General features: G+C 40.8%; 1 protein-coding gene across 1 annotated transcript in view; it reads right to left on the reverse strand.

Moving 5' to 3' along the window:
• Positions 1–902: 902 nt before the first annotated feature.
• The window catches only part of BCL2 (BCL2 apoptosis regulator), a 98112-nt gene continuing 78988 nt past the window's right edge, over positions 903–20026 (reverse strand). The window contains exon 2 of the mRNA XM_062617742.1: positions 903–5680. Coding sequence (XP_062473726.1) covers positions 5546–5680 — 135 coding nt within the window. The 3' untranslated portion in view covers positions 903–5545. The remainder of the gene's footprint in view (positions 5681–20026) is intronic.

Consider the following 20026-nt stretch of genomic DNA (forward strand, 5'->3'; position numbering starts at 1 on the left):
TGCTTACCTTCTGCCTTGCAAAGGATTTAGTAACCTTGCTCTCTGCTGGAGGGTTTGATCCTATAGCCCAGAGTCTGTTAGCTGTGTTCCGCTGCTGTTGCTTCTTCTTTTGGTTTCAGGCTGACTTCCTCCATCTTCTGTGTCCTTCAGGACATAGACAGAGGGGTAGATGTTTTGCACGTGTCTGAATTGTCCTTGAAAGGCATTAAACTACTAACTTCGGGTACTCACAAGTGCATCCGTGACAGCACAGTGTGAACGCTAGGCTGCAGAACCCACTCAAGAGGCTGGGTAGATTCCTAAAGCAGTCAAATACTCATTATCTGAGCACATTTAGCTACATTCTACATGAACTAAAGCCACAGAAGTTATGAGGCCACAACCATGATTTGAGGGCCAGTTAATATGGACCTTCAAGAAGCAAAATATCTGCTGGAAACCAATCGCAACTGTGACAAACCTTCAGCAGAAACAAAAATACTTCTGTGTTCCTGTTGAAATTTGCTAATATGCTTTTCCACCTTCTTTCTACAAGGACAAAACTAGTTTAGGCAATTAAATAGAAGAATCTTGCTGCACCCTCCACATCAGACATCTTCCATACATCAGATGTATGTGAAAGCAGAAGGGGTGACACATCTGGTTGTGATCTGTCCTTGGGTCCTTTGGGCACATGATAAATCTGTGGAGTGCATTTCACACAGCAGCAGCTTATCAAACCTGGGTTCTTGAATCTCCATGCACGGAGGCCTTTGAGGATGGCTGATGAATACTGGCCAATGTTGAGTAGAACATGTCAATAGAACTATCAGGAAGGAAACGTTTCATTTATGGGATTGCGAACAAAATGTTTTGAGTAGTTTTTTATCAACAAATCCTAAACAATGCAAATGCAAACCAAGTAACTCACAGTGTGCTTTATTATTTTTTCACAATATTAACTAGACAGACATGGAAAGTTTAATGGCAGCATGTTCTTATAACATTTTAAAGACAAAGAACAACATAATCATATTAAATGATGATAAACTGACAAACTACATTACCATACATACATCATTCAAAGGTACTGGATAAACAATATCTGCTTATGTACATTTATGCTGGTGATAATTAAAATTCAAATATTCAGAAGAAAAAGAAAAAATATGCTATTTAAATTATAAAAATATACAGGGTTTTTGTGGAACTTTTAATGCTGTATAACTTTTTGAAACAGATTTCATTGTGTGATGAAGCTGCATTAACTTAGTATAGGAGTGTGATTTAAACCAAATACAGATTAAATTAGCTCTTTTGTCTTCCTTGTATTTAACCTTGTTTGAAAGAGAGATAGGAATGAAAAACAAAGCTAGGCTTTCACAATGAGACAGATTTTTTTATACTCATAAATCAAAAGATGTTTAATTTTTCATATAGTAGTGAGCCATAAACTCAATAAAAATGAATCATTTTGCTAGCTTGTTTAAAAGTAGAGAGAGGAAAAAAAACTGTAGGCTTTAAACATGCTACTTCACTATACTTTTAATCAATAGGACATGTAGGTTTGTGGAGTGGAGTGCAGGTGCACAGCTAAGCAGAGTGTCATGCTTGAGGGTCAAAGCATGCAGTCGTTATATATAGCTGACTCCCACTGCTTCAGATGGGGAGAACGCACGCATGCAAGGACTGGGTTACTGGGTCTGTATTCTTTGAACTGCATCATCTTCATGTTTCCTTGCACATCTGGTTTCAGACATTTTTTTTTCCCTATAATTGTTCCTTTTTAGTGCAACCCTACTGAGGCTGTGTAATCCCCAGTCACAACAGCAAATCAACAAACTTTTATAGTGACTGGATAATTTTATAATAGCTTACATGTAATTTTGTAATTGAAAATTTTCAGTAATTGCAGTTGTGTAGTGCACACATTTGTAGCTGGTTTTAATTAAAAGTTATTTTCAGACTATCTTGAATAACTCCTGCATCACACAAAACTCTAGATTTTCTTACATACCAATGTCATGCTCCATATCTTCCAGCCCCTTTCTTTATCTGTATATTCTCTGTTACCTTAACAGCCCCATTACTCCTTTGGTGGATCCAGTGCTTGTTCTATCAAGAAACATCCTCTGTGTCAGCTCCGATTTCAGAATACTTAACTCACAATATTTTTTCCCTTGTTTTCCATCTGTTCCTACGTTACTGATCTATAACAGATCTTAGGTGATCTTACAGATTATTTTTTTCAGAAGCAATATATTTTCCTTCGTTATTTTCTTAATAAATGGAGTGAAAAAGAATTAATGACAAATAAATCGAATACAGAAAAATAAAGTATTTATTCTAAATTCCTATGGATTTCCTATTCTGCAAGAGACTGTCTTCAGAATTAACAAAGTTTTATAGTACAGAAAAATTGTGGAGTCTCTGTAATTTTTTATTCTGCCATTATATCATCCTTTTTCAAGGGAAAGGATGAAAGATGAATGAATTCCAGGTAGCAGTCCTCTTTAACCCAGGAGATATTTCAGACATGCCTTTGCTTCCCGCCACTTTTTGACCTCTTCCTTTGTTGTCCTCTGATCTTCGACATCAAACCAGCCTCAGAAGTGTCCCTCTTTTTTATTTTTTACTGTCACAACTTGGATATGCTGGGAGTGGTCAGCTGTGTGTGGATACACAGTGACAGAGAATGGACTTTGACTGAAGCATAGCCTTGGAGCATGGAAATCTATAAGGCATTTTGTGCGAAAAAAATCTTATGTGGAAGTGTGATGGAGAAGAAGAAAGACAGGAATTATTGCAAAAGAAATGCAGGAGTGAGAGGAGAGGATTTTATTAAAGAAGTTCAAGCTTTTATATACATTCAATGTTTTCTAATATGTTTCTTAATAAATGTATTATCAACTATCATTATACCTAATGCAGCCACAATACTGTACTATTCTGCAGTCAGAATGGGAAAACTCCATTAGCTCTTTAATAAAATAAAATCATCAACAGTCATCATCACGACTCTTCTTTTTGCCGGGTATTAACTAAGACACTGGGAAGTCCAGTGAGTAGACACAACAGAACACAAAATCCTCAGTATTTATTTCAATGTGTATCATGTGTCTTCTTCATATTATTTCTAAAGCAGCTTTAAAAAACTTTTGCCATTGGAAGGTATTAAAAAATAAAACCCATTCAAATTATCCTGGTAGTATAGCAGCACTGGAATTGATAGTTACTCTTTTACTACTTTTGACAATGTAAACCTTTAATAAAATAAACAATATTGAAACAATTTGAGGTCTAATAGTTCATGAACTTTAACGGGCATATGGGCACAAATTGAAACGAAGACTAGGTTGTGAAATGAAACATTAGCTCAATACCAGCCAGTTCCAGTTGTGAAACTGGCTGCAGACAAATTCGGCTTGGAAGCTGAAAGAAACCAAAGCCCACACTCAATTCACAATATTCAGTTGTTCCCATTCCAAATATTTTTCACATGAACCCTACATGAGCATGCCCACTTCTGACAGAAGCACTCTGAAAACACTGCAGGTGCTTTTTGTTTGATTGAGATTTTTCGTTTTTCTGTAATCAAAAGCATAGTTCACATTTTTGTGTTCTTAGAAACATTTCTATGTTTCTGTAAAATCAAAAGTAATTTCAAATTCAAAATATAAGCTCGCTCCATCTTTGCTCATACAAAGTGTAGGTGCCCCAACTAAATAGCAGTAAAAATGCTGAGATGTACAACTCTTAAAAAAACAAACAAACAAAAAAGCAGCTTTGAAGACACAACATCAACTACAGCCTTAACATTGAACATATTACATTCCCAAGTTAATGGAGAGATTTTGCATATAATGCCACAAAGTTATTCGGCTGAAACCTTGAGGTTGAATCTACAGTTTACTCACTGTATTTTTTCACCCTTAGAGCACTTACGTATTGTATAATACATTTTATCCAGAGCTTTGCAACCTTTCATGTCTGGACATGCCTTTAACCCCAAATCCCAGATTTCAAAAGTTTCATAGAAAAAATAGGCGCGCTTGACAAACATTTGAAGCTGGACATTTCCATGCCTCGGAGCAGCCCCTGGGACATGCTTCAGACTCTTCCTTCTGCTTTGTCGGGACTCCTGGCCCCCTTCTAGCTCATAGAAAGCCCCACTTTAAAATGCATTGACACATCTGGTTTCAGAACACAGATCTGTTTATAAAACTGTATACTGAGTACTCTGCATTAATTTTACTCGAGTTGCATTTTGTAACATGAGCAGATGACTTCACTGCCCCCCTTTTCCTCCACCCTATTTTCGCTTGAAATGACAGTAGGCACCTGCGTGATCGAGGTGTCAAAGGCTCTCTGTCCAGAGAGAGGATTTTGAGTTTCATCATCTTTTCTGCAGACAGTCTTAGGAAATGATTAGCATGAAATAATTTTGAGGGCGAGGGGCAGGAGGATAAAGCTCACTTTCTTTTCCTGTTATGAAAATGAACTTGATTTTGGTGTCCAGTTTGATAAACAAGGATAGTCAGAGCTAATCTGTAACTCAGCTGAGGTCTGCTTCTTGCCAAATAAAATTAAGATTTTTTTCAACTTTCAGGGATTTAGAGACCACATCTAATTGGTTTCAAACCCCTGGAGGAACTCAGTAAGTAAACAGGATTAGTTGCAGATACGAGCCCACTAAAGTGGGACACAGGTCAGGTCTTCAGACTCCAGCTCTGCTCTGTTGAAGCAGGCACTTTAGGTCTCCTGATGTTTCTCTGTCAGTAGCCACAAAAAATGTTTTACTGCTGAGAAAATCATTGGAACACAATTTTTGCAAGCCCCAAAGATTTAACTTCACACTTCTGTTAAAAAAAAATTATTTGAGTCAACATGTATCAGGGTACTGTGATTATGATGCGATGGTGCAACTGGTAACTTGAAAACGCATGTTTACAAGGCATAGGCAGTTGTATTTCCGACTGCTGTCCTGTAGGGATAACCAGGTGTCCTTCAAGAAGTTGCCATCCTGACTCCACGTATGTACCATGTTGAATCGATTATTCCGTCAGTTCTTGCCAGCAGGACAGGGTGAGAGCTTTGTTCACGCTGACCTTGTCTTCCAGATCCCTCCCAGCCACCCGGAAAATGCAAGGAAAATCCACACAATTACACAGCCTTTAGCAGCTCAAGTAACTGCCCTCGTAAGTGTAAGCAGGTAGGTCTTTGTCAGTATATCTGCTCTTCAAAGATAAAATAATCTAGCCAGCTGCATTAATTGAAAGAGAACCTAAAAGACTTTGGGGCTCATTAAAGTTAAGAATAACAACATGATGTGATGACAGATACAACTTGCAGAGTTTCTGAAAATAGCAGGTTAAAATGTAAATATCTTTTAATAAATAATTTTCCTGCAATGTAAAAATAAATGGTATTTCCTTTGGCAGTAATAGCTGATTTAATCTTTAGCTGGGAAGTTGTTTTGCTCATAAAATATCATTGTGCTACAGAAAAAAAAATATTATTTTGTTATTCTGAAAGACTTTTGTAATCCACGATAAACTGGATGACTCTACTTATGTCCAAGATAAGCGCCAAGAGTGATGCAAGCTCCTACCAGAACCAGACTCAGGATAGTCTTCAGAGAGATCCAGGAGAAATCGAACAAAGGCCTCATATTGTTGCCATACAACTCCACGAAGGCATCCTAGAAAGGGAAATAATGGAATATCAGAATTGCAGTAACTTTTCCAGAGAGGGAAAACAACTTCTTCAAGCTCAGTGGTCACTCAGCAATCATGCCACCAGCAACCCCCCACCCTCTCCCAAACCTATTAAAATAGTGATTTGGGAGCTATGGGTTTGTGCAGTGCTTGTCACAAAGTTCTGCTTATTTCTTTACAAATATTGCTGTACTTATGGTTGTGACTTCTGCTTTAGGCATGCCTAGTCTAATAGAAAATACAGAGGCAGCATTTTTAAATACAAGTACCACCATTTTGGCTCCTGAATGTTGTATATACAAACATACACAAAGGAGGTAAATAGACCTTCATTTTCCAAACCTTTAATTTCCACTGGACATGGGGCATCTATATTGCTGGTTGGCTTTGCTGAAAATAAGGCAGCATTTATTTGGTTTTCTTGTGATGTGCTCAGAAGACTGCATGTAGCACCCACAGATGTTTCTTCCATATGAACTAAAGCTGTTAGGCTTGTGTTACGCCCCTCATGGTCTTTCACAGCTGTCACCAAAAGGTCCCATGCTTCTGCTAATCATGCCTTGGATGTGGCAGTGGTCTGGCTGTAGGGTCCATTGGGCCAACCAGCTGGTATGACAGTCCTGAGCAAGAATTGTCTTGCCATGGGATTGTCTTGTCAGTCTGACTTGCCCTCCAGCCAAGACAATCAGGTAGAGGAAGAGGAGGAGAAGCATACAGTGATGCCATGTCTCATGGCTGACCACAAATCACGTTTCGTGAGGTGCAGGGAATCATCTCCCTCAGCCCAGCCCAAACTACCCTGGGTTTCTTCTTTGAGCTGCAGTCCTCCATGTATGGACAGCTGTTTTGTAAAGATGCTGTGTGAAAGCCTGGAGGTATGTGTAGGCACCAAATGGAAATGCTGTTTAAGTAGCAAAGATAAAGTTTTTGTGACGCACAAATACAGCGGGATTTGACCGGACTAGTGATGAGACTGGTGATATTCTGCACGTAAAGCCTTTCTTTCAGGCTGTAATTCCTAATTAACATGAAGCTTCAGAGCATTCCTGAGACATAGATAAATCATACTGAGTGGCATGAAAGCAGCAAATATCAAGGCTGAATGGCTTTTAAAATGTGACAGAACTGATAGCATCGTTTAAGGCAACTCTTTTATTGTGCCCCCAAACTACTGAGATAAACCCATTAAAGAGCCATCTAATGTGGGGTTCTCCTTCTCTACCTTTACGACCTTGTTTTGTAATGTTGCTATGCTAGGAGGTAACGTGCCTTCTAAAAATGCATCTATGTTATGGTTTCCACCATGAATTAAGGAGAGAAAGGTCTCTATTATTAATACAAACCTTCCAGCCAAGCTAATTTGCCATAAATTGTGTAGCTGAACTCGCCTCCGTCATTTGCCATCTCCAGTTGTCAGAATAAGAGAGTTTGTGGTTTTACCACGAGAGGGCGTGTAAGGTTTTTTAATATTTTGCCATTTTGACTCCTATTCACTGAGGCACTGAGTGAGATTCAAGAAAATAATAGGTATTTGCTTCCAGAATATGTTATTACATTAAGTAATATTGCTGCACATTGTAGGCAAGAGTGGATAGCAGTAGGTAAGACTCGGTAACAGAACTGCTATAGGCTTTGGCCAACAGATTGACCTGAAAATACATCTGCCTCCTGCTATTTCTCAATGCTTCTTCCTCAAAGCAATAATTTTCAAACTTGGGTTTCCAAAGATATATTATTGAGTGAAAGCAGCTTAACCTTTGTGGAGGAACGTTTTAATACAAACTCTTCATTCCGGAGGAAATTTGGCAACTTTTGCTTAGCTGCCTGATCTTTCAAATAGACATTTGCAGACTCTGGCCTTAATATTCTGCTGCACTGTTGCAGAGCTGAAAAAGCATACACAGTTCGCTGTGCGGCTCTTTGTAAAGCTGCCTTTATTTCTCCTTAAGGCTATGATGTAACACAATATCCTAAAATGTTACAGACTGGGCTAAATCCTGTTGTCGCCAGTGCAGGCTCACTGACTTCCACAGGAGCTTTGTCTGTATAGGGAGTTCAAGATCAGGCCTTATGAAAATACAACAGGGGTAAAGTTCAACAGTTGGTGATATTATTATGGGTAGAAAAGAGAGGAAATGAAAAAAAAAACCAAACCAAAACCATGGAAATGCAAGAGTCATGTGAATACATTTTAACATTAAGATTTTCATGGTTTCTTTCTGTGGGAAGGTCTCACTTCTGTATATTCAGGGAAGCTGACGCATACACAGTATCAATACCAAAATGAGCACATTTTGTGCTTCCCTGCTATCCCAGTTTAGAAACATTCCTCCCAGTCTGTCTGGGAGGCTATTTCTAATGATCTGGTAGAGCTCCTGGTATGGGTATGAAAATGGACAGAGGGTTACAGTAAAAGTCGAAGGCAAGGCAAAAGTACGGTATAACCTACGGCTCAAAAGAGGAATGTTAACAAAAACTGTGCAGCATGCAGTACTTTTCTGCATGAGGGTATTACAACAATAACATGAACCCAACCTAATGGTGTCTGCACTATATATTACAAGTAGCTCTTTATGATGGTTCCCCCTCCCCTTCTCAAACATCCTGATTAGACCTATTTCCGAAGCTTGTTTGAACAGCCTGTCACTATTTGTTTAAGTTTCAAACGTGTTTTAAATAAACACATGTCCATTTTATGTACTAAAACAAGGAGAGGGGGGAGGGAAGTATGACCCCTTGCTGCAAACTATTTTAGCACAAAAAGAGCCCTAAACAGAATCTCAGCTGTTTCATAAGGTTTCTCTCCGTCTGTAAACCCATGTATTTGTCACTGGATTTTTGTCACCTAAACCGGTCTGTTTAAAATAAGAGAATCTCCGCTAAAATAAATAAGATTAGGAAAATTGCTTGAAACACTTGATGTCCTCTGAAAAGCACTCTTTATAATGAAAGCAAGGGTCCCCTTGGCAAATAGACCGAGGCAGGTTCTGGCTTGGTCAACCTTTCTTACATAAGTCTTACATAACTGGAACGAAAATGGTTGCAGGCCTTGCTTTTAAGACCTTCAAAATTTAATGGAAAGTTATATCCTGGATATAAAATTCTATCAGGGCAGTTAAAATTATATGGAAAAGAACTCTTCATTCAGCTCTGTAAGTTTTTAAAAAGTCATTTCTTAAGAAGCTTTTATTAAGTCAAATCAGTCCATTGCTGGTTTACTATACAACTTTACACTGACTGTTTCTGAGAAGCAAGGAAAGTGGCAGTAGTGAAGGGAAAGAAGCTCTGCCTAAGCTGCTTTTAGCACCAAAGCACCTGAGATGCCTGTCTTTGCCTATCTAGGCTTGATTGTCAGGCCAGGAAGATTGCCCTGAGGGCACCCTTTGCTGTCCTCTTGCCTGATGAATTATATGCAGGGAGGACATAGCATTTTCCTGGCCAGAGTTCCTGGGATTTACAAGGAGCCCAGGGCAAAATTACCCTTGGAGGAGTAATAGCGCACTGAGACAAGGCAGTCTCAAAACAAAGCATCCGCATCACACTACCCTGGTCTTTCACTGGCCCAAATTTGGCAGCTCTGATCCAAGAAACAAATGTCATTTTTAATTATATGGTCATTCTTTGCTTGCGCACTCAGCCGAGTTTGTTCCGTCTCAGTTCTTTTGCAGCTCAGCCTTCACCCCTGCTTGAGAGGCAAGGCATAGCTAGCTTCTCGTCCACAGAGAAGTCCATACTTCCCATAGGCTGAGCCCAGCGAAGCATTACGGATCTGATGTCTCCCAGCTGAAGATATGGAGGGAGAAGGCAGTTTCAGCCTGGCTTTTCTGACTGAGGGGGCGGTGGGGAGAGCAAACATGAGGAAGTAAAGGCTTCCTTTTTCTACCTGAATCAAACAGCTGGTGAGGAAGTGACTTTATTTCCCTCGTTATCATTGGGTTGGCAGGATATCCTCTTGAGCCACATTGTATTGAATGAAGAGCCAGTGAGAATTCCATTTTACTGAACAGCAATTGCCTTGCAGCTATTTTATGCTGCTCTCTCTGTGACTCCAAAACAAACAAACAAACACACACTAGCTCCCGACTTTTGAAGAAACTTGCACAGGTCTGAACAAGGCACCTTTGCTACCCGGAGTGGGAATGGCATTTGCGCCAATGCCAAGGTTTAGCAGCTGAATGACTTCCAAAACTCTTGCCTGCATACAAATGACATAAATCCTCATAAAAGCTTTCGTTCCTGAATGGTAACTCATTTCAGAAAGAGCCTGGGGAGGGAAGGAGGGAGAAGACAGAGCTGGCTAAATCGTCCCATGTTTTCTATGCAGTGAAACCTCATTAAAATGTCATTATGAAGCTAAAGAGAAAAGTTCTTGGAACACAAAAAGTAGGCAATCTGTAGCTGTTCTTTTCCCAAAGAGTTTATGGGTCTTTTACGCAAGTCTAAGTCATGAGTACATGCAAATCAGGATAGCTCAGGCCTTGATTGTGGTGTGCCAAAGTGTTTTTTTCACGAGGTCGGTATCTTTAGAGAGGCCGGTATCATTTTACACTGGGGAGTGCCAACACGCTGGCAGTCATGCCAGGTACATGTTATCGAATTACAATGGGAAGGAAAAGAAGGTGTCACCACACAAACCTTGCTGACCACGGGCACAGAACCTGCCTGGAGAGTGGCTTCAGCATGTGCACCTCTGATCAAGTCCCCATCCCAAATATTTCCTTTCCTCCTTCACCTTGCCTGTGGTAGAAATGGCTTCTGACTTTGGACAAAACTGGTTCTCATCACAGTGGTCTTACCAAACTTCTCTGTTCCTTGTCCTGGCTATCTATTTGTATAAGCTCTTGCATGGGTGAGCCTGTAATCTTGGGGGCATATCCTGCAGATCCTAGTCTTGCCAGGCTCACACTGAAGTCTCTGTGCATTGAAATCAGTGGAAATACTATTTGCATAAGGCTGACTAAACATGGCACTCAGATGGAAACATCGAAGGAGCAAGGACTAATCATGATTAGGTTTGTTCGTGAAAACTGATGCATATGCTTAGGAATATATAAATGTGAGTGGTTATAGTAACAGGGATGACTATTCCTCCTGTCCATGCTCCTAGAGAGTGACCCTGCTGGAAAGCAGATTTCCTCCAGACCTCTGCACCATGAAGCACAAACTGGGTAATGGTCGCGACACCTCTTTAAACACATGATTTGTAAGGTGTTGATCATTCGGCTTGCATGGAGACCCATGCCGTGTTCAGACTAAGCTACATTCTTGTTAAACCAAGTCAGCCTGAGAAATGTTTCAGCAATTTAGTCTTGGCGTCTCTACTTAATTCAGTTAGACATGGCTCTGCAATATGCAAAAGCCCAGACCCAGTGGAGGCTGACTTGTTTTCTTATTCCTGGAAAAGCCCACACTAAAATGAGGTATTTCTGGCACCAGCATAATGCCTGTAATGTCACTACAGCAGCTAGCTGGTGGTATATAAGGGGTGCTGCTTTTGAGGAAGCGGTATTAGCATTAATGAGAGAAAGAAGGTGGGAAGGCCTTCTGGACAAAATCCTTGATGTTCAAACAATGTGTACCCTACTTGGGTAGAGTGCTAGAAACTGTGTGTAACTCCTGCCTAGAAAACAAATGTGTCCCTGCACATATTTTCGTGACTCTCAGTTGCACTGAAAACTGTTCAGTTTGAGACTACCTTCTTCTTGTTCTACTCACATTTATCAAACCTGTTCTAGACAGTTTTCATTCACATACAACAGTAAACTTGGGAAACACCAATTTGTGGATCACTTTGGAGGACAGAACAAGTGTCACTGAGTTGCTGTGGGGACTCATCTCATGCTGTAACATCGCTCTTACACCTGCATCCTGAAAAGAAGCTAGATGCATTAGGACCCTTGCCAAATGTTCAGAATGACTTTAGCATGAAAACAATGACAAGAAGGGTCTTCATGACAAGAGATACATGTTCCTCACAAAATCTTGTCTAAATTCTCCATCTTGCTCATAACTTACTTCCAGTATGAGCCCTCTTATACTGGAAGCAGCCTACCTAATTTAAAAGTCCAAATGTGAAGATGTGGCTGCAGCAGATACACTGGTAATAGAGGGAAATGTGAATACATCCCCCGTTACGTTCCCTGCCTGCTCCAGCTGCCTGTGCTGTTCTCGGGCTGCTGCAAAAAGAGTTAAATCACATAACCGCCTCAGAAATGGGAACCGAAAGTAGCTGCTTGTAGAAATGCTCAAAGCACTGCGGCAGTGTTTGTCATCGAGGCCATGGAGGGTTTTATTCAACAAGTGTGTCCAGCTGTGCTGGGCTGGAGGCACAGGTATCAGCAAAGGTAGTGAGAGGAAAGCAAGACAGCAAGGCTGTGAGCCTGGTGAGGAGGGCCTGGCTTGGGGTAGCCCCAGCCAGAAAAGCCAGAGTGTGCATGCAAACAAGTAGGGTAAAATCAAACCAGTCTGAGCAGGTTGGCCCATTGGCTGAGCCACGAGGGAGCAGTCATGCATTTTTCTGCTTCTTGTTTTAACATCCCTCAGGGAAACACTCGATCCCGTGTTTGTTGTCTCAACACTCCATTCTGATCCAAATCCCTTTGGCTTGACTAACTCGTGCTCAGCATTGAGCAAGAGTAGCACAAAGCTGGGGCGGCGGTCTTGGCGGTCCTTGGTGCAGGTCACGCAGAGCCACCAGCACCTTCTGCTGATGTGCCACCCACTCCTCATGTGGCTTGAAGCAGGCTCTCGTTTATTTCTGTATCTTGTGACAATCACCTGATTTACAGGGCTGATGATGAGACAACACAGCTAAGACTATGATAAAGTAACCTCATGATAAATCTGCAATTTAATGAGTAAGTGCAAAAAAAGCTCGTGCTGTAACTTCAATGGACAGTTACACTTCTACCAGCAGCCACCTGGAAAATATGAATTTGCGCATATGTTTTCTTTGGCAGCCTACACCTCATTAGCAGCCCAAACCACTTCTGCTCACCTGTAGAAGCCTTATTTGAGGCAGAGAAGAGGCAGCATTTTTTGGTCGTTGCTTTCTCTTGCCATTTCCTAAATCAGCCCTTGAGTGCCGTAATCCACTGGGAATGGTGTCAGTAGTGTTCAAGGCCAGGTTGACAGAGTCTTGGGTGATATGATCTAGTGTGAGCAGTGCCTGCCCATGGCAGGGGGTTGGAAATAGATGATGTTAAGGTCCTTTCCAACTCAAACCGTTCTATGATTTTGTGATTAGCTCTAGAGGAGGCAGACATGTCCTGGCAGTCAAGCAGCCTGACAGAGCAAGCTGCATGTGCCCCCCTTCCAACACAGTGGACACACGAGAGGTGGCCTCTTGGTGGCTTGCTCCCTGTTTTCATCATTTCACAGCTAAGTGATAATGGGAAATTAAAATAAGGGGAAGCTCCCGGTCTGCATCTGTTTGGAAGAGATTGATTGTGGTTTGGATGCCTCCCCTCCACTCCTCCTTCTTGTCCTTTCTGTCCTGTTCACCGCTTGCACAAAAGCACAAGACCCAAAAGACAAATGGACGGTGAAGGAGTGGAAAAAGGAATGATGAGAGTCTGCACAGACTGAGGCAAGAGGGAATTTAGACAAAATGAATTGTCTAAATAGGACAGCCAAAAATTGCCTGTTGCCACAATAAGCTGGATCCTACTTTAAAGCCAAGGTAGTTTCATGAGTAGCCTTGCCTTCTGGGGGCTCATAGGTTAAGGTTGGCTGGTAAATCTTGAATTTTTGGGTTCACCCAGAAAGTCCTTTGGCAAATGTTATCAGGTAAAAGCTAACAGAGACCATATGAAAAAACAAGGAAGACACATAATGTAAGAATACAAAGAATACAATTCACAAAGACTTTGGAAGGACTTTGTTTTGTTATTCAAAACAGCTCAAATTCATTTGCATACACAGTTGTAATCCATTAACTATGACCTTAGATTTGTTCAAGTGCCATCACACAAACCCAAAGTAAGAAGACTTAATAAAATGCAAACCACCTCTGCCCCTCCACCTTCAAAACCAATACCAAAAGAAACAACAGGCATCCTACAGAAGTGGCATCTTCTCCCATCCAAAAGCAAGTACCACTGGGATGTCCGAAAGCAACATACCTCCTACCCTTATGTATAATTTAATTCCCCTGTAAAAAGAAATGATACAAGACATAGCACAAATTCTGTGTTTCCTTTTAGCAGGAAGGTTTAAACTGAAAAATGTTAGAGTCTAGTAAAGCAGGAGAAAAAGGGTTATTCTGTTCTTCAGGGGCTTTGCTGGTGTCACTGTTCTGGCCAAATCCCTTGATGGACACATGGCTTATACCAGCTTCAGGAGTGTGCCAGCATGGTTGAAGTACCTCCCAAACAATGTGAGTTATACTGGCAAAAGGACTCCTCTTTGGTGTAAGTCTACGTAAGTCTACATAGTGGGGAAGGGAATAATGCCAAAATAGTTATCTTTGTAGACTAGGGATGTGATTTTTTCCCCATGAGATAGTTATGCTGGCCAGACTTTGTCATGTAGACCCTAGGAACTTTTATTTGCAAAACAAGACTGTAATTTATTTTAACCAGATGTTCAGCACTGATCTGTGTCTGTGAATTCACAGTGCACTCCAAGTAATTTTTACTGTGAAAGACATATACCTTGGACACCGGTAAGATGTTAAAAATATAGCGCTGAGACTTAAAGGCTGTGATGGGCTTTTCTTTCCTTTTGGTGGTGATGGGTAGTTCCCAATGAAGTCAGCTGGTGTTCTGGGTATTGAGTTTTGCTCCCATCAATCGAATCTCCTACATGTCCTGTCTCAGCTCTCCCAGCTATCAGATGTTCACATCAGTTGCTGGGGCAAGTCGTGCAGTTCCTTACAACCTATTGGCTGCTGGGAGCACAGGGTGAGAGCTGAGGTGACCAGGATCTCTTTATTTTTTCAGTAAAGAGCAGGAGCTATCAGTGCAAGTCCTCTGAAAAAAACAGATGTCTGTTTTCTTTTGTGCCGGGTGTTCTTGAGATGAGGCAGAGGCTGGTTCTGCTACAGGAGAATGATCAGCAGAGTGGTCACATAGCTGTCACTGGAGCCTGATGTACCTATCACTGTCAACAAGTTACACGTACACAGTTTTGGGAACAGCTGAAATACAGCTTAGCCTGCATTCCTATGGCCAGTCATTCAAAGCAGAAACTAAAGGATTTGGGTAACTGCTGCTTCTTTTTTTTTTTAATAAGCCTGCATGTCCTTGCAGATCATTCACAAAGGCCTGAGCATTTCTGTTTCCTGTTGACATCCTTTGAAAGGGAGAATGCCAATGGAAATTGGATCTTTTAATGAACACTTTCTGTGGGCAGCAAGTCAGATGAAAATTCACGAAGGATTTAAATCTATCATTGCGACCTTGAACTAACAGCACGAGGAAGGATAAGGCTGTTAACTTAGGCAGGAGAGACTGGTAATTACTTCATGTGTTGGTGTTTCCAAGTAAGTAGAAATTCATGCAAAATTTCAGATATTCAAAGGAAATAATAAAAACAAAATTTGGAATATCAGCCAAGAAAAAAAAATAAATGCATTACCTATGAAATCAGTTTTGAAAGCTTTCCCACTTTCTAAAATAAATAAGACCCTGCAGATTGAAAACTGCAGATCAAAATTTATGTAAGCTCCTAAACTTCATAATTTACTATTTCCAATACTTCTCAGTGCAGGTGGGTCCACACAGCAGAATGTGGTTCTATGGAGAGGAAGAGAAAGTTGACTTCACACTGAACAGCCAGGTATAGGGCTGTCAACCACTTACAGGTATATTAAAATCCTACTCCAGGTGGGCTAATTATTCCTGCTGTGAAATCAGTGCGACCACTGTTCAGGGACACTTCAAGTATCCCTGTGCAGTGCCGTGCTGTGCCGTGCAGATGTGCCCTGCGGCATTACTGGAGAAAAAACTATGGATCTGGCTGTGCACAGAGTCTTACAGCACTGCCTTCCCTGTACAGCAATGTGTGCTGTGACTCTTGTGCCAGCAGCTGCTGCTGAAGGGCCAGTCTCTCTTGCCCAGTCACTTCAAAGTAGTCTCAAGAATTTCATTAAAGCATTAATCTGCAATTAAAGACCTACCCTTTCTTAAAAGCCAGAGGATGGATTACAAGAGCTAAGGGATTCACGTGTTGTAGAAGGAGAACGACTAAATCTGGAAGTAGGTACAGCAATCATCTAGAGGATGACCACAAATAACTCCTGTCTGCAATGACTTCCTGGGTCGGTCTGGGTGATGACCCCTGCCCATTTTGATGCTTTTTTCATGGGAATTTTGCCATTGCTGTCATCATGCTACAAGCATTCACCCCCAGGTCTTTCTTCACTGATATCTGCTGCTTCTTCCCCTGAGTGGGAAGGCAGAGGGATGGTTTCCATCAGCTTTTTATGAATAGGGGCTTCCTGCCACAGGGAATTCTTTCCAGCAATTCTCTCTTCCAGCAATTTAGGGCTGGAACCTAATGCATAAGTGACATAACCCACCCATGAAAGCGGCCTTCAGAACCTCCTATAATCAACTGTTGCTGCTATAAGTTTAAACAAACCCAGGAAATCACATGCGAAATTCTGTCTGTTTTGGTATCTAATCTTCTTCTATCTAGGTTCTTATACCACACACATTGCTGTGGTATCTGAGCATCTTGGTGCCTGGATGCAATTCAGTTAAACCCTTTTCAAGCTAGCTGTCTAAGCTGCACTCCTAACACTTCTCCTACATGCAGCCAACAGTTTTGCTATGAGCAAACTGTGAAGAAGCTTCTTCAAAGGCTCCTTGAACGTACCAGCTTCACTTGTTTTCTTTTCCCAGATAATGCAAAGTTGGGAAACCTGCCAAGCATCACACTAAACCAAAAGAGACATTCAAATTGCAGTGAGTACAAGAGCCAAAGGAGCCTAGCCTGCCAGAATGTTATTGTAGCATTCTCAAGAAGCTCACGGCATTAAGACTTCATTTTGTTGTGTGCCTGTCTGTCTAGAAGATGCTCCACTGGAGGCCAGAAAGTCATTGCTTCCTCAATATTAAATACAAGTGTCTTAGCCAACTACAAACCATTTGTTAGTTTCAAACTTTCAAGTCAGTTTTCTTTAAGATTTGAGGCGTTTGATCTTGCAGTTGTTGTTGCTTGAAACAGAACTTCTGCTTTCAAGAAGATTTTAGATACACTCTTTTCTGATGACCATACAATCAAAGCAAGGCCACAGGCAGGGAACAAAAGTCAAAAAAGTGTTGAAAAGAAGCTGTATTATTTCTGAATGAGAAATACTAGATACAGGCTTGACTGATTAAAGCCCAAGAAAGAGAAAAGAAAAAGATCAGAACTTATCTGTGCTTTAACAGTAAGTGGCAATCCTCCCCCCAGGAGGAACCATTTATACCATATTTTGGTATCATATCAAAGCGTATTCTGACTCATTAACTGAAATACGTTGTGCTGGTGGAAAACAGTTATATCAGCAAGATTTTGTCTACAGAAGGGTTTGCAGCAGTATAATTTATATCCATTGAAAAAGTCAAATGCATAGCCAAAATGGGTGTACAGCGGAATGCTATTTTGGGCTAAAATGTGTTTGATTTTTACAAATTTGTGTTTCAGAAGTTCCTGCATGCCTATATAGACAGCAGTTAAAAACAAAACAAACCAAACAAAAAACAAGCATCAATACACTAAAAGAAAACTAAAGGCCATCCCTTTTTTTGGCTATTTATTCCCACAGCTTCAACCACAGAGCTGGAAGGAAGGGGAAGAAGCTGAAGTCTGTGATCACAGCATTAAGTTGATTTGACTATTAGAAAACTTTAATTTAAATGTTCCCCACGGGGATTCTGGTATTTATTTCCTTATTTACTTCTTGAGCTTATTTAATGCTTTGACCTGAAGGAAGAATTTGCACAATCAAGAGGATTAAAGGTTCAAATTAGTTAAAGATGAAACAAATCTATTGATTCATTAAAGCCCGATGTCCTCAGTGTCAACAGTAATACCATCATATATTCAACTGTTAATATGCTTGAAGTGAAGAAAGAAGTAATTTTCAGCATAGGTTACAGATGGCTTTTGATTGAAAAAAATACACTGCTCCTTTGCATCCTTTTTCTGTCCCATCCAAATGGCCTTCCTATGTAGGTAGCAACCATGGGAGGGTTAATGAGTCTCTTCTCACGCCTGCCTGACCCTGTTCTTCAGCTATTCCTTGTTGTGATTCCTTCTCTCTATGGGTGTGCAACCTTCCCTCATTCATTACTTTTGTTATCACTATTCACACATTCAGAACTACCTTGCACAGTGTGTACACAAGTTATGCCTTTCCTTGCTGGCATATTGCTTATTCCTGTCTGTTAAGTTGAAGTTAGTGGAGACAAATACGTGATTGTCATCATGCCAGCTAATCATTCTTGAGCTGTGGTCCCAGCAGGTTTTAACTGCAGCTGGCTGCCACAATGCTGAGTGCAGCCTAGGTGGATGCAATTGCCAAGTCACTGTGGGCATTGTGCCAAGGGGACTCTTCAAGGTTGTGTTGTGACACAGTGGTAGCTTGCAGTGAAGACCAGCCCTGCCTAGCATTCGATGAGGCTATAATACCCAGTTTGTGTCTCAAATAAACCTAAGATGAGGTGGTGTTCCTCTAGAAGCAAGCAGGGTTAGGTAGGAGTGTTTGAAACAAGACTTAGTACAAACACCAGTTGTGTCTGTTTTGCTGTGGAGCCAACACAAAACCGTGCTTGGAAAGTGGAGATACCTGAGCAATGTGCAGCTATAGTTCAATGAATCCTGTTCAATGAATCCTAATATGTGGAAAGTGCATGGTGTCTATGTGCTTTATCAAGAACCTGGTACCTGGTGAGCCACATGAGAAGCTCTCTGAAAGCTTTCACACTCCTGGGAGGAAAAGCAGCTCATAGAGTTGTGTTTAGTACTTCACCTCTGGCCAAATTTTAAGGGTAGATTTAGGAGAAGAAACATGAAGCTGCTCTTTGTTGAATTTCTTAGATATTAAAATATGCACTTATATTACAGTTTTTCAAGAAAATGAAACAGCAACCCCTCGAAAAGATAAAAGGTATGACCTGTGAACACAGGAGCTGCTGTACTGAGTTAGCCTTGTGGCCTACCCACCTAGACATTAAAGAGTCAGTGAATGAGCTACAATCAGTTTGTGATTAATACATGAGTTAAGACTAGTTTCTTCCTTTTGTGTGTCACTTTTCCAAGATGCTGTAGCATCAAGTGTCAAGAAATTTCTCCTCTAACCTGTGTGCCTCCCAATCTATTTGGCCAAGCACAGGGGAGTATCCAAAGTCCCTATTATGACTATTTTGTTAATAGTTTTTTTGAGGTCGACACTGCTCAATCCATTTCCATTTCTTAATCTGGATATTAGCACCAAAGATCTGCTAATGTCTTCATTTTCTGGAAGTTGTTAAAATGCTTTGGAATTTCTACTTTAGTATTTATTTATTTGTCTTCAGAGATTCAGTTTCATAGTCTTTCCCACTTAAAGTTCAGCTAAATAATGTTCACGTTATTCTTCTATACAGTGGTATCTCCCCTGCCTCTGTGGCCAGTCTTTCTTTGTTGAATAGTTTCTGTTGTCTCATTACATTTCCCTACCGCCCATTATTATTAAAATCATCCTGCACAGCAAAATACTCTGTTTTTCTTTTGCTTTTAAGCTTGTTAAATTTGTCTAAATACTTACACTTATTCAACTCCTTTTTCTGATACCTTCCCAGTTTTATTGAATTCCCTGTTATGCATTTACCAAAATTACGACTCTCTGATGGTCGTAATTGGCATCATGTTCTCTGAATTCACAAGATGCTGCCATATATACAGATGTCTTTAATAGGCATATCTGACTAATATGCTCCCCAGATCCTCATAACTTCTGGCTTATTTGTAGGATCTACTTCTGTTCTGGTCCTCTCCATTTTCTAGCCTCTCATTTCCCCTGAAGGTTTCCTCACTCTCTATCTAACAAACTAAAACGCCTTCTTGAACAGTCTTTACTGGTGACACTCAGAACTGGCATAGATATCACTGCCTCATCAGGCTTGCATGTGAAGCAGGGAATAACTGAGTCAAAACCATTAGCCTTGTCTCAGACCCAGAGTTTTCTATCTAGCCAAATGATGTTAGTTCCCAAACAGTCTCTCTTACTTACTGGTAAGAAAAGCTCATCCCGTGTCTCATGACATCCATTGTTTTGGCTGCAACTAAGAAGTTTGCTGTGTTCATGTTCCTCACAACTGCATTCCTGGAGATAACTGGGGTTATTTATCTCTCCAGTC

The sequence above is a fragment of the Pezoporus occidentalis genome, unplaced genomic scaffold (genome assembly GCF_034315485.1).
Source record: "Pezoporus occidentalis ecotype Australia unplaced genomic scaffold, CSIRO_AGI_Poc_V1 ctg2, whole genome shotgun sequence".
Classification (NCBI taxonomy): domain Eukaryota; kingdom Metazoa; phylum Chordata; class Aves; order Psittaciformes; family Psittacidae; genus Pezoporus; species Pezoporus occidentalis.